The 15,611-nt window shown below is 33.0% G+C and overlaps 1 protein-coding gene across 1 annotated transcript in view; it reads left to right on the top strand.

The window, feature by feature from the left end:
• LOC128165650 (cell death abnormality protein 1-like) overlaps window positions 1-13,456 on the top strand; it is a 111,558-nt gene extending 98,102 nt beyond the window's left edge. Inside the window, exons 5-10 of the mRNA XM_052830394.1 lie at window positions 4,694-4,831; window positions 5,592-5,729; window positions 6,218-6,355; window positions 6,557-6,691; window positions 6,910-7,015; window positions 13,355-13,456. Coding sequence (XP_052686354.1) covers window positions 4,694-4,831; window positions 5,592-5,729; window positions 6,218-6,355; window positions 6,557-6,691; window positions 6,910-7,015; window positions 13,355-13,373 — 674 coding nt within the window. The 3' untranslated portion in view covers window positions 13,374-13,456. The remainder of the gene's footprint in view (window positions 1-4,693; window positions 4,832-5,591; window positions 5,730-6,217; window positions 6,356-6,556; window positions 6,692-6,909; window positions 7,016-13,354) is intronic.
• The last annotated feature ends 2,155 nt before the right edge of the window (window positions 13,457-15,611 follow it).

The raw sequence follows: 15,611 nt of genomic DNA, 5'->3' as shown, positions 1-15,611 counted from the left end.
AGAGTGTAAAAATTTTGACTTTTTTTATTAGACTGCTTCATAACTCTGGGACCAGCAGGCATGTTCAGGAAACTTTCCTAAGATATGACCTAAGTGTGTTCCTAAGATATGACTTAGGAAAAAAGTTAGGAACATCCTAAGATCAACTTAGGACTCGTCTTAAGATGTAGCTTGACGGTAACGTAGGAACATCTTAAGTTAGGATATCCTAACCTTCTACAACCATTCTTATTTTTCACATTTATTCATTCAGATCGGATTTGAGAGACTTGTGTAGGGCTGAATCATTAAACATTTTGCCAGAAAGTTGTACGTCTCGGTAGTTATCACAATAGGCCTAAAACCAGTAATTTTTATGTATACATTTTAAAAATTTACATTTATCAAAATATATATCAGTGACCAATAACAATTTAGTTTGTTTTTGATGTTTTTTTAAATGAAACACCCCCCCCCCCCAAAAAAAAAAAAAAAAATAATGAAATAAAAAATATCACACGCCCCAAAAAAATTCAAATACATGTAACTGTTCTTTTTTTTTTTTTTAAAGAAAATATGCAGGACAGAATTGGCTTACAAGCAGATAATTATGTAAACAACACGTGCGTATTGTCATTAGATAATTAACATTTGAGAATCTTGTCATTCAAGTATATGTAATATACAATGTACATAAACTCGCGATTTTCATAGAATTTGAAACGTTACATGAGGAAACACATGTACCCTTACAAACACAGCCAATTTCCATTTAATCTGCAGTATATATAAGAAAGAATAATCTTAGCGTGACCAGGCTACGCTCAGGTCATACCCCATTATAAATTAAATCTTTGTAAGAAATCAGTTCTCGTTTTTGTGGATTTTTTCGAGTAAAATATGATAATCTGTGAATGAGATTATCTTGGAAAATTTCCCCTTCATCTATTTTAACTGTACTTCTATCACAAGTTTGTATATTTTGATTAAAATTCGTCCAAATGTGCTGCTTAATTATATCGGGACAGAAAATAGCAGTTTATAGACTAGATACAAGTTTCCATCAAACTTCAATATGTATGTGATATAGTGAATAACACTAACAAGATGGGGCAATTTTAAAATTATTCAATATCATAACATATATTAACAACACTCACAGCATTTCTCAATACTTACACATGTAGCCTGAACTTGAACTTGTATAGCTTTGTCAACATTCTGACTAGTTTACCTTCTCTACAGAAGAGCGCAACAGGGGAGACAATTTGTAATGAATAAGAATTCTATGAGAAACAATGATATCCACTAATTTTTTTTAATTTAAAGCAAAATATGGTGTTTTTTTCATGTTTAATTACAAATATTGACTTCAGTGGATTAAAATCGCTTGTAAAATTAAATTTCAAAAACCAAAAATTTTTGATTTTATTTGAAAATGGGATGTTTTTGTTAATTTATTACTTTTTAGTCCTTGAGAGTCCAAAGATGGATTTTATGTATTTGTAACAATACATCAAACAGTTTCTTATTAACACAAAATTTCAAAAAATAATGTGTCATTTTCTGAGAAATTCTTTCTTAAAAATTGACAAAAATGTATAATTATCATTTCTTGGCATCCTGCCAACATTTACACCCTTGGGACTTCATGGTGTAAATAGATATATGAAAAAAAATATGCAACGATTAAAGGTTTGAACTTCGTCTTTAAGAATATAGTCTTATTTTTTTCAAATATTGTTTATACATTTTGTAATTAATTACTGAATTTGACAATTTTTCTCTTAACTTTTCTAGATTTTAGAGGCTAATTAACCAGAATGCAATACTGGCCGTTACTATAAATAGAAACATCCAGTGCAAAAACAAACATCATATATCTGACTCTAGATGGGTATCCTTTTATTTTTGATATATGTCAATGATGTGGCGGTTAATATGTTATCATTGTGTAGATTATTTGCTGATGACAGTTCGCTTCAATACTCTTCAAACAACATACTTAACATTGAATATATTTTAAATCATGATTTAAAAATTTTGGAATCGTGGTCCAAAAAGTGGCTTCTTAAATTCAATTCATCAAAAACTAAGGTTGTTTTTTTTACTAAGAAGCATAACTCTGTTTTACCTAAATTATTTTTTGAAGGCGATAGACTAGAGTTTGTCTCGACCCATCGCCATTTAGGTAACTTAAGTATAAATTGGGTAGAGAGCATCTCTCTAAATTATACATTTCATTCGTTAGACCTACCCTTGAATATGCTTCGATTGTGTGGGATGGCTGTTTTGTGCATGATGCAGACAAACTTGAAAAGGTTCAATTGTGTGCTGCACGAATTGTCACTGGGTTGCCAATTTTTGTACCAAGGGAGGCGCTTTACTTAGAAACAGGGTGGGAAATTTTACAAACCAGACGATACATCGCCAAGATGAAAACTATGTTCAAATTTAACATGGGGAGTCTCCCTGATTATTTATGTGATATTATTCCTAATAAGAGGGAAAATATATCGCGATACAACACACGAAACAAGGATCAGTTTAATGTACCTAAGTGCAGGTTAGATTTACTTAAAAAATCATTTGTACCCAATGCTGTCAATCAATGGAATTCACTAAATATAGAAGCCAGAACAGCCACCTCAATCAATTTGTTTTGCAAACATATGCCTAAAGTTACGAAACCCCCTAATTATTTTTCTTTTGGTAAACGCTGTACCAACATTATTCATACAAAGCTGAGACATAACTGTGTATTAAACTATGATCTTTGTAAACGTAATATTATAAATAATCCGTTGTGTTTATGTGGTAAAACAGAAGATGTGTATCATTTCTTTTTTTCTTGTAAAAAATACTCTAGAGCGAGAAACAACATGTTTGATCAATTGTTTATGTTAGATTTAGTCAATATTGATACTGATTTACTTTTATATGGCAACAATAACCTTCCTTTACATATCAACAAAAGCATTTTTGCTTCTGTACAAAAGTTTATAGACGAATCCTTGAGATTTAAATAATATTTCTTTGTGTATATCAATATTATATTCTTTTGTTCTATACTCATATGCATGAAAACTATTGTTATATTTAAGGAGAGGAACTTGTAAGTTGTTAGAACTTGTTTCTGATCCTTTTGTTTATTCAATAAAATATGTTCAAAACAAAACAATACTAAATAATCAGAGTCGTCGCTCAACCCACCATCCCCGCAAAAATTGACAATTCATCAAAATTATAATTGTATTTAACATAATAACTCTGAAAAACATATTGAGTGGTCATATTATTATATATTTTACCCATAAAACCGGGGAGGTAAGTCTGGCATAGTATTACTTTGTATAGATCAGAAATCAGTCAATTAAATGGAAGTTTCAGTCAAAATTCCATCACTAAATGCTATTTAACAAGTTTAATTTCACTGCTTTCAAAGGTTAATGTTTCATTCATTGAGAGTTTCAACTTTCATAGCTTTTAATTTTTATTAAAGAACACAAGTCAATGAAAGTTTTGAAATAAAACAGCATTATATCTCAATATATGTTTTAATGATACTTTTATAATGGTAGCAGAGGCAAATATACCTGTTTTGTACAAAATAAACCGTTTAAATATCATTGTTCTACCTGTCAAATACTAGTACGCCAGACCTTAATCAATTGTATTTAATGTTTTATAATATATGGTGGCATATCTCTGCCCTTCTGTGCAAGTTATTTTTCCAGCACATATGTTGACATGCAAGACAAATATGTTGACATGCAAGATAGTTATGTCAACATGCAACATAACTATGTTGACATGCAAGAAAATTGCAATCAAATGAGAATTATTAAAAATGTCAAATATCGCCAACATGTGACATCCTAGATGCTACATTCAACTTACCTATGTCTACATGCAACTTATTAATGTTAACATGCAAGATAAATATGCTGACATGCAACATATTTATGCCAACATGAAACTTCGTTATGGTCACATGCAACTTATTTATGTCGACATGCAGTTTAGTAATGTTCACATGCTAATATTTTATTCACATGCGAGATAATTATGTTGACATGCAACTTATAAGTTGCATGACAACATAACTAAGTTGCATGTCAACATAAATATGTTGCCTTTCATCATATTTATCTTGCATGTTAACAGAATTAAGTTGCATGTCTACATAAATAAGTTGCATGTCGGCATAAATAAGTTGCATGTCGACATAAAGAAATTGCATGTTAACATAAATAAGTTGCATGTCAACATGTTTATCTCGCATGTTAACATAGATAAGTTGCATGTCGACATAAATAAGTAGAATCTATCATCTTGGATGTCACATGATGACGAGATTTTAGATTTATTGAGATTTTATAAAATTTTTATTTGAAAGCAGTTTTTGCATGTCATCATAGATATGTTGCATGTTGACATAACTATCTTGCATGTCAACATATTTATCTTGCATGTCGACATATTTGATATAAAATAACTTGCACATAAGGGGCAGAGATATGCCACCATAATATTAGGTTATTGTGCGCAAACGTTGAATTCTCTTCGGCATAATGCATAAAGAGGAAAAATGAAAATGTGATGATTTTGAATTGAGTACTTATTACAATTTTCAAAAATTTTGTATTTGTATATAACTCTTTTTCGTACATAAAGATTATTATTTTTTTTTTTTTATTAATTTTCCTTGTAGAATGTACACTTGGATCTTACGGATCAAACTGTAGCCTTAATTGCAGTTCGTACTGTCAAAATAAAACTTGTGACCGTTCATCTGGAGAATGCCTGCATGGTTGTAAACCTGGATATCACATGCCCAACTGCGTCATGCGTAAGACGACTCTCATTCTCTGTTTATTTTTTGTGCTGTGAACTCTTTTTGGTTGGATTAATTGTGATGATAAATGAAAATCTTAATTAAGGTAGCTCACTACACCGTTACATATTTTCTCAAATCAGTAGAAAATTACTTGATTGTAATAGATATCATAATCGATAAGAAGTATCTAAGTCTAATAGGCCAAAAATATGCAATTTTGGATGAAAAATTACATTTTCAAAAATTTAAGCTCCAGGCGGACTCGAACTCATGATCTTTGGTTCAGAAGCCCAATACTTTAACCACTGAGCCACGACGATATATAACCTTAATTGATGATATATTATAATAAACAGTTTTACAAAACATTTAAATCGCGATCTTGTGACGTAATGTCTTAAAAAGTATAAAGGTAGGTGTAGTGAGATACCTTAATAGGTTTCTAATTTTACGTCGAATAAGATCGCACGCATAATAAGTGTTTGCTTGAAAAAAAAAAGATATAACACTTTTTAAGAATTTTAATAACGGAGACTTTGGTAATAAAAAATGTAACATTTGTATTACTTATCCAAGATATTGAGTACAACTCGGTGTTTGCATATAGCATTCCTAATGCGTCTGTAAAAATCCTAAAACGTTAAAAATGCAAGTACATGTATAAATATGACATCAGTCATTGCTTTGCCTCTTGTTTTTGATAGTTTTGTATGTGAATCAATTATTTTCATTTTTTTCTTTACCGCAAATTATCCGATATATTTGATTGTAGCTTGTACGGTCGGACATTATGGAGATAATTGCACCAAGACATGTGGAAAATGTTTAGATGATAAAACATGTAACAATGTCAACGGTACCTGTAAAGATGGATGCAAAGAGGGATTTAAGGGGGATCTTTGCATAACAAGTATGTTTAAGATAGAACCACAATTTAATGATACCTATGTATCGATCGTAAACGATTAATATAATTTATTTTAGATAGACGACATTGTGTTAGAATTTCACAATTTTTGAAATAATTATTTTTCAGTGTATTTTCAAATCCTATAAAATAAAACAGAAACGTCTGTTTGTTTTTAAATTGTAAAATTCACATGCTGGTTGCGATCAAAAAGTAATGCTCATTTAAAAAAATGTATTATTAGATTGCAGTTCTTATGAATACGGACAAAACTGTCAGAACCGATGTACCTATCACTGTTACAACAACGACACTTGCGACCCGTGCTTCGGGAGGTCATATGTGACGTAGTTGGTTAACTGTGTTATACAATGAAAATGATTTAGATTAGAAAATTAACTTATGTGTTGCAACCAAGTAGGTTTCGCCTCAAACGTTTGGAAATCATTCATCGATAGAATATTAATTTTGCTTTATTAACACAATTCCAGCTTGTCGAAACGGTACATTTGGAATTAATTGCATGTATAACTGCAGTGGAAACTGTGAGAGCAATGACATTTGTGACAAGAGAAACGGAACATGCGTTAGTTGTGTTCCTGGCTGGGAAAATCAATATTGTAACAAAAGTAAGAACATTTGAGAGAAGAAACTTCTTAGAATGTGCACAGTCTATAAATTGTCTTTTTCGTCGCTTTAAATTTGAAAAAAAAATATATATTTAAATACGAAATAAATTTAATTTAAAATTCGGTCTACCAAAGAGAACAGTTCTAAAATGATGACTAAAAATGTACAAAGATAGCCTTGGATTTTTTTTTCTTTAAAAGCTTGCGATGTTGGATCGTACGGTTCAAACTGTGATGAAGCATGTGGACGTTGTCTTGGGGCTGGCAATTGTTCATTATCTGATGGAAATTGTTTAGGTGGCTGTCAGGAAGGTTTCACAGGAGATAATTGTCATGGTAAGGTATAATATGAAAAAAGCAACCCGGAGCTGTAAGTTTAATTACTTATGAAATTATGGAATCACTAACAATATCAGTACCAAATGGAATTTAAAGACAAAGAATCAATGTTTATTGATTTAATACACCATGTGCCCTGTGATATTTATTAGTTTTAATTAAAGCAGGATCTGTAAAACACCTTCAATGTAATTTTTCATTGATATTTCATACAGAAAGAATACAAAATTTACATAACACACCTGATGCTGCAGTCATCGCCGCCCCTGTTATCGCCATTGTTGTCCTGATAACAGTCATCGTAGTTGTTGTCATCTTAAGGTAGCTTTTCACTTTCTTAAATTTAATCAGTTGTTTTCATGTTTCTTAGTTATGCATGTATTTGTGGCGGAACTGAAAGGTGACTGCTTTTCAACTCGTATTTTTTTGTTCAAGTTAGTTTGTGGATATATAATTATATTCAATAACCTAATTTGAAAAATTAAAACCGTTTACATTTAGTCCAAGCATATAACATGACCTTTGATAACAACGCGTTAGATTGATATAGCATAACAAAGCATCAAAACCTTGGAAAACATTTATCCTTTTACCCCATAAAACCCTGTGGAGCTAAAGTCTAAACGGGGTACAAAATTGAACAATTGAAGGAGAAGTTTAATATTCGTTAAAATGGTGGAATTATTTGAATAATTTTCTGTTACTAAAACTAAAAGTTCAATTTGAGACACTCTTATAAGATTCATATGACGCAATTCACTTTTTAGATTCAAATATATGTACACAAATTTAAAAAAAAAAGTTTGGCAAAAAGTTTTTTTTTCCAGAATGGTTTTAAACATATCTTTATTAGAGTTTACATAGTGGTGCTAGGTTTAATTTCCTACTTTGGCAAAACAGCGAAATAAAGATCGTAAGTGTTTTCTTAAAACCTGGCAGTTTGAAAAAGTCAATATTTCAACTCTCATTATACATTATTTTAAAATAATTTTAATATGGCAAATAAGGAGGACCCTCAGGCCATGACTGATCCTATTTTCTTTTTTTTTAATAGTTTAACATATTGAAATATACTCTTGAAATATGGTTCTATACAATAGTAGGGACACACTTTTGCTCTTTTGCAGAAACATTTTACATTCTGTTCACACAAAATCCGTTTAATGTTAGAAAAACTGTAATCCAACATATAAACGTAAATATGACCGGAATTTCTAATCGTTATGTGAGACAATAATTCAAACGGATTTATATATTCACTTACATTTTTATGCATGTAATATCTTAAGAAAAAAGAAGTGTTACAATTCACAAAATTGATTTATCACAATAGATGTACTGAATTTCTTCTATAGAAGGACACGATTTTAACTAAACTCAAAAATACACCCCTGCGAATGTTATTGTCATTCAAATTTTAGATCACGTGCTTTTATTTGACCCTTTCAGTTCCGCAGTAAAAATATGCCTCGTGTTTATAGTCTATTTTAAAGAATCTAGGTACTTGTAGTCAAATATAAATTCTAGAGGTTTATTTATTTTAAACTTTATCTTCATTAATTGGTGGATAAAATGTGTTCGAGAAATAAATGTAACAATACAAAAAAAGGTTTTTTTCTGCTGTTGCGACAATTAACATGCGTAATAGAGATCCCCCCTAAGAATTAATTTTCGATCCGCGCCTGACCTAGTAATAACATCAATAGTGAAACAGACTGTACTATTTTATGCAGAATGTTCCTTGAAAATGGCTCGATATACAAAGTTTTTATGCAAAACATTCACCCATTATTTTAAAAAAAACATGGTATTGCACACCACAAGCATCAAACATGGCTATGATTTTATTAAGCAGCCCAATGTTTATTTTATCAACCACTCTTCACGTGGTTTTAACTATCGATAACTCTGTTCTGAAAATCATCGTTTAATTTAAAAAACCGCTAGATGGTGAAATAAGACATACATCTTAAAAGATGTTGATGTTTTAGCATAAATCCAAGTAGGATATGATAAGAAAATCGACGAGTACTTACGTATTTTGAGAATATTATCCGAACACTTATACTTCCGCTCGAAAATTCACAGGAACTGAACAAATCTCGGTGAAGTCTTGTGAACTTTCATTCGAGCACCTCTAGATTTATTACATACTTAACAACGATAAAGAAAACATTCCGAACACATTTGCAGGGGTGAAATAGAAATCATGCAATTTGTTCCATCATTCTGGGGTTTTTAGCTCACCTGAGCTGAAAGCTCAAGTGAGCTATTCTGATCACATTTTGTCCGTCGTCCGTCTGTCCGTCCGTCTGTCTGTCCGTCTGTAAAGTTTTTAAATTTTGAACTTCTTCTCTATAACCGCTTATCCAATTTCAACCAAATTTGGCACAAAGCATCCTTATGGGAGGGCGAATATAAATTTCAGAAATAAAAGTCCGATCTGTATTTAAAGCGGAGAAAACCTTGAAACTGTAGAAAAAGGGGGGTGCATTTTTAAAAATCTTCTCAAGAACTACCGAGGCAAATTCAACGTAGTTTAGCATAAATTATCCTTATGGGAAAGAAAATATAGGGCGAATTTATTGATCAAAAACTAGTTCATGTTTAGGTTTATGGTTTGATAATAGTTTCATATCTGTTTGAAACCAGTTGGGTGGTTTGAAGGTTTAGCACTAAATGGAAAGTTAGTTTAGAAAAATGGCTGCCATTGCACTCGCATATACTGGATTTGTTCTTGGAATTTGAAGAAGATGATTTTTTAATTTTTTGCATGAAAGTCTTTATTCTCTAGAAAATACCGTATAACGGGTAATTTTTACTGCTGTGATTTTTTACGAATTTTACTTAAAATAGGGCGATTTGAATTTTTACGCGTTATTTTTTACGAATTGGACATGTCCGTAAAATTTAAAATCATCTGTGGTAAAAAGGGGGGAGGTTTCACAGCTAGCTTCGTGTCCCCGTCGTAGTTATTGACTAAGTGATTGAAATCTAACTACTAACGTGGCATTATACGTAGTTTTAAAAAATACTTAAGACTGAATAGAAGATCTGAACTGTTATCACCACGTGACAAAAAACGCTCAAATATACCTACATGTACAGCCGTCAGGGACTGAACTAAAGGTCATGAACATTAAGTAACTCTCATACTTACGATGTAGAAAATTTACGTGCGGTGTTTCTTTACTTCTGTGAAAATTTACGGGTTGAATTTTTACGGATTTATAAAACTCGTAAAAATTAGTAAAAATTAGCAGCATGTAAAAAATACCCGTTATACGGTAGTGCAGACAATTTTTTTCCTGGCAAAACCCACATATTAGGGTATTCTGCGAACACATTGCGAAATTGGCTTTTAACACCATATCAATATTATGGAAAAGTGAATGCTGTTATGAAAAACTATTAATCTTCATTTTTCTACACGTATATCAATAGAGATCATTTGGTTCACTCAAGGCGTTTGAAACAAGTTAAAAATGACACTGGTTTCAAGTTAAATATGCGCTAATTACGTGGTCTTAACTCAAAAGCCAGACAAATCTTGTTGATTTTAAAGAGCCGTAGTTGAGTGGCCAGCAATGAAATAGACAGGCGAACCTATTATATGCATTGCAAAAATAAAATGTTATGAGCAGATCTTTCAATGAATTCTTTTTTTATCAACCACTTTGAAAGTTTTTCGTTTGTCTGTTGCAAATTGCAAAGGGTAATTCTCAGTGTTAGTATTAGTGGAATCGCTCTCTTCCACAATAGTATTATTTTGGTCAGTACTATATGCACTATCATAGATCCTTTGAGACACATAAAAATTATGTTTAACGTTAGGACGATACCCACATGCTTCGCTGAGTTCATTCTTTGGCACATATGCCACACTTGAATATTTACATTCACTTACTTTCCCCCTATTAAATTGTATTGATTGATTTGAGTGATATTTACGCATAACACAGAAGACCCAATCACCAAATCTGGTGCGTATGAATACATTCAATCTTCCTTCAGTATTTCTCGGAGAACATGACTGACTCTCCTTGCGATTCAAACGGGATCACGACCTGATCATGATGGTATACTTACTCTGTTTGATATTCCATTGATGTAAAAAAAAAATTAACAGTTAAAAGAATTCAATCGATTAATTCATAGTATATCAAAGGTATATTTATCAAATTACAGAAAGAAAAACAATTTTGTATTATTAGAAATTAAAGCGCTGTGCACTATTCTTGTCCCCATAAATCGGCTGTTCCAATATCTCCTCCGTTAATTGCGCATTAAATACTCGTTGAATAAGGCAGAGGTTTTTAAAAATAAATTATATTTTGCCGAAAGGGAATGCATTTTTAAAAATGTAAATATAAACATTAAATCGTTATTTTTGGAAAGATGTCGTCTCATAACTGCAACGGTGAGTGCGCGTTATTCAATTTGTATGCACACACCGTTGCAGTTATGAGACCACATCTTTCAAAAAATAGTGATTCAATGCTTAAATATCAACAACTCTCTTTCGAACACCTGTCTTTCCGCCATCTTGAAAGGATTTAAAACCCCCGAAACTGCACTCGGAGAACAAGCTAACACCAACGTCATGTGTGAAAACTGTCAACGCATTGAAATATTTAGCCTCAATTTACTTCACAAAATCGGCACCAATCTATTTTGCATGTTTCAAAATTTCCTTTCATACGCGAACTGCTGCACAACAAGCAGATTCATCATAGTCAGATCGACCCTTTTTCGTATGTCATGGCTGCTTTAAACAAAGAACCTCGTTTTAGAAGTATGGAATACGAGTCTTGGTAAAATGGGTATGCAAACCCGGGCCGTGGCAAAATAAAAGCCGGGGCAGATCGGCAATCGTCAATTCCAAATACGCATTATTTTACAGCAATATTTTCTGAGGTTTTACATAGGAATATATAGAGTAAATCTTTAAAAATCTTCTTCTCAGCAACTAATCAGCCAGGAAAGCTGAAACTTGTGTGGAAGCATCGTCAGGTAGTGTAGATTCAAAGTTGTGAAAATCATGACCCCCGGGGGTAGGGTGGGGCCACAATGGGGGGTGGGGTCGAAGTTTAACATATGAATATATAAAATAAATCTTAAAAAATCTTCTTCTCAGAAACTAATCGACCAGGAAAGCTGACACTTGTGTTGAAGCATCCTCAGGTAGTGTAGATTCAAAGTTGTGAAAATCATGACCACAGGGGTAGGGTGGGGCCACGATGGTGGGTCGAAGTTTTACATAGGAATATATAGAGTAAATCTTTAAAATCTTCTTCTCAGAAACTTATCAGCCAGGAAAGCTGAAACTTGTGTGAAAGCATCCTCAAATAGTGTAGATTCATAGTTATGAAAATCATGACCCCCGGGGGTAGGTTGGGGCCACAATGGGGGATCGAAGTTTTACATAGGAATATATACAGTAAATCTTTAAAAATCTTCTTCTCAGAAACTAATCAGCCAGGAAAGCTGACACTTGTGTGGATGCATCCTCAGGTAGTGTAAATTCAAAGTTGTGAAAATCATGACCCCCGCGGGTAGGGTGGGGCCACAATGGGGGATCGAAGTTTAACATAGAGATATATATAGATTAAATCTTTAAAAATCTTCTTCTCAGAAACTAATCAGCCGGCAAAGCTGAAACTTGTGTGGAAGCATCCTTAGGTAGTGTAGATTCAAAGTTGTGAAAATAATAACCCCCGGGGGTAGGTTGGGGCCACAATGGGGGGTTGAAGTTTTACATGATTATATAGAGTAAATCTTTAAAAATCTTCTTTTCAGAAACTAAATAGCCAGGAAAGCTGACACTTGTGTGGAAGCATCCTCAGGTAGTGTAGATTCAAATTTGTGAAAATCATGACCCCTGGGGGTAGGTTTGGGCCACAATGGGAGGTCGATGTTTTACATAGGAATAAACAGAGTAAATCTTTAAAAATCTTCTTCTCAGAAACTAATCAGCCAGGAAAACTGAAACTTGTGTGAAAGCATCCTCAGGTAGTGTAGATTCAAGGTTGTGAAAATCATGATCCTCAGGGGTAGGGCGGGGCCACAATGGGGGGGGGGGGGGTTCAAAGTTATAACAAAGGAATATATAGGGTAAATCTTTTAAAATCTTCTCAGAAACTAATCAGCTAGATGATTCTTTATAATTGTTAAGACTTTGGCCCCAGGACAATTCTTTGGCCTCACGAGAAGGTTCAGAGTTTGATGTACGTTTATATCCCATATATAAACTATTGTTAAAGTTCTTTTTGAGAACTGCAATCCTCAACATATGATATGACTATAAAATCATCCTGTTAGAAAAGGGACTAATGAGTATAAACATAAGAATATCCAGGGGAAAATGGATTTTATTTATACAGGATCTACATGTATTATTGTACATTGTCCAGATAGTTTGTATTATGACTCCATTAAGCTGATTTTATCATACCTATTGTTCCTCAGGTGAGCGATGTGGCCCATGGGCCTCTTGTTTAATTTCTATTTTTGTTTTAATTTTTTTTTGTGGGGGAGGGGGGGGGGGGTTCCATACAAAGACTTATAGAGTTTCTAAATATTAACCTAGCACAATTGCTTTAGTAATTTTTTTAAGCAAATCTGATTAAATGTATTGACCTTAATTTCTTTTTTTTTTAGAAAAAGGCAGCCATCTTAAAAGAATAAAAAGAAGGAAAAAAATGTGCAATTGCAGGCGATTCCAGAACAATGTCTGACAGCTAAATAAAGCAACTTAAATTTCCAATTTTTATTGTATATTTATTGTACAAAATTATATTTGTAACCAGGGTTATATAATTAAATATGTGCTTGAGCTTTAGCATTTGTTTTGAGAGTGTTCGTGTGAGTGTTTATTTTTAGCCCAGCGACAACAGATTTCATCTTTAAATAAAAGTCACATGATATCTAAAACCTGGGGCCCGTTTCACTAAAAGGCGTATACCCGGCGTAGCCTTACGCCAGTCGTAAGTCCGGACAAATATTTGGACTAAGGTCCGTTTCACTAAAAGGCGTAACTTTGCACCCGACCTAAGTTAAGCCAAAAAACCTACGCCTATCCAAGGGTAGTCGTAACTTATGGCGTAAACAGGAATTGACTGCTAATTCTGTTGCTGAGAATATCGGTGCTGACCGTAATGTTAAATTGTACAATTTGTCATGTAAATTTTATTTATTTCATATAAAATTAAGAAGATAAAGAGTTTTGATAGGTGATGCCAATTCTCGAATAGAAATTTATATTTGCACTTGCCGTTTATGTTATAATGACATGTTTAGACAAACGATATATAGTTTTCATTCGATTATTTTTATTCAATAATTTGATGTACGTTTCATATTTTTTAGTAAATTGGACAATGAATAATGCAGGAGATATAGATATATGATGCACATGTAGTGCAAAGGTATATTTGTATAAGAAATGTGTAGCATTACACCACCCCCCCCCCCCCCACTTCCACGCAAATAATGTGTGAGCGGGATATTTTGAAGTTTAAAACACTAATGGGCTTTTATTTTCCTCCCTTTTTATTTCATATTTGATGAGTGAAATGAGTCATGCTCAGAAAGTTAGAGGTGAATCACAAATGTATCATTTGGTATTGTTAAAATGTTAAAACTAAAATATGATGAAAGCTCCAACAGTATTTCTGACTTGTCAAAAGTCCTTAATTTTTAAAAAAAAAATAGATAATGTGTTTATCATACACCCAATGCAAAACACTGAATCTAGTGTCAAAAGATGTTATATTTCCTATTACATTCACCTACTCTTTATTATACCCCCCCGGCAAACGAAGTTTGGGGGGTATATAGGAATCACCTTGTCCGTCCGTCCGTCTGTCCGTCCGTCTGTCTGTGCAATTCGTGTCCGGTCCATATCTTTCTTATGGAGAAACATTGGAAGTTCTTACTTCACACAAAGATTGCTTATGACCTAAGGGTGTGTCATGACCTTGAACCAAGGTCATTCGGGCAAGGTCAAAGCCAATGGCAGAAAAAGTTCAAAATTAGTGTCCGGTCCGTATCTTTCTTATGGAGAAACATTCGAAGTTCTCAGTTCACACAAAGTTTGCTTATGACCTAAGGGTGTGTCATGATCTTGACCCAAGGTCATTCGGATACGGTCAAGGTCACTGGCAAAAAAGTGCAAAAATCGTGTCCGGTCCATATCTTTTTATTGGAGAAACATTGGAAGTTCTTACTTCACACAAAGTTTTCTTATGACCTAAGGGTGTGTCATGACCTTGACCCATGGTTATTTTGGCAAGGTCAAAGTCACTGGCAGAGAAAGTTCAAAATTAGTGTCCGTTCCATATCTTTCTTATGGAGAAACATTGGAAGTTCTCAGTTCACACAAAGATTGCTTATGACCTAAGGGTGTGTTATGACCTTTACCCAAGGTCATTTTAGGCAAGGCCAAGGTCACTGGCAGAAAAGTGCAAAATTCATGTCCAGTTCACATCTTCAAATGGGCAAATATTGGAAGTTCTTAATTCACATCAAGATTGTTTAGAACCTGAGGGTGTGTCATGACCTTGACCAAAGGTCAATTGAGGAAGTTCAAGGTCATTGTTTAAAAAAAAATCGGGCTCAGTATACCAATAATTCAAAATGATTATATTAAATGGCTGCTTGACATGTGGAATTTTGTTTGATTCGAGTCGGGTTTGTTAACATAAGGATGCAAATGTTCTCATGCATTAACAGTTAACTTGAACTAAAATGGAATTTAAAGAATAGAAATTGGTTTGTGTACTCAAATTAGCATTAACATTTTTAAAAAATAGAGCAGTTATTATTTATAGAAAATGGACGGTGAAATAAATTCATCCAATATTTTATATAATAGAACAATACATGTTATGATTTTTTTCTTAGCGGGGGGTATCAA

This window comes from Crassostrea angulata, chromosome 10, assembly GCF_025612915.1.
Source record: "Crassostrea angulata isolate pt1a10 chromosome 10, ASM2561291v2, whole genome shotgun sequence".
NCBI classification, from domain to species: Eukaryota; Metazoa; Mollusca; class Bivalvia; order Ostreida; family Ostreidae; genus Magallana; species Magallana angulata.
The sequence above is the reverse complement of the archived record's forward strand: the minus strand, read 5'-3'. Positions and strand labels throughout refer to the sequence as shown.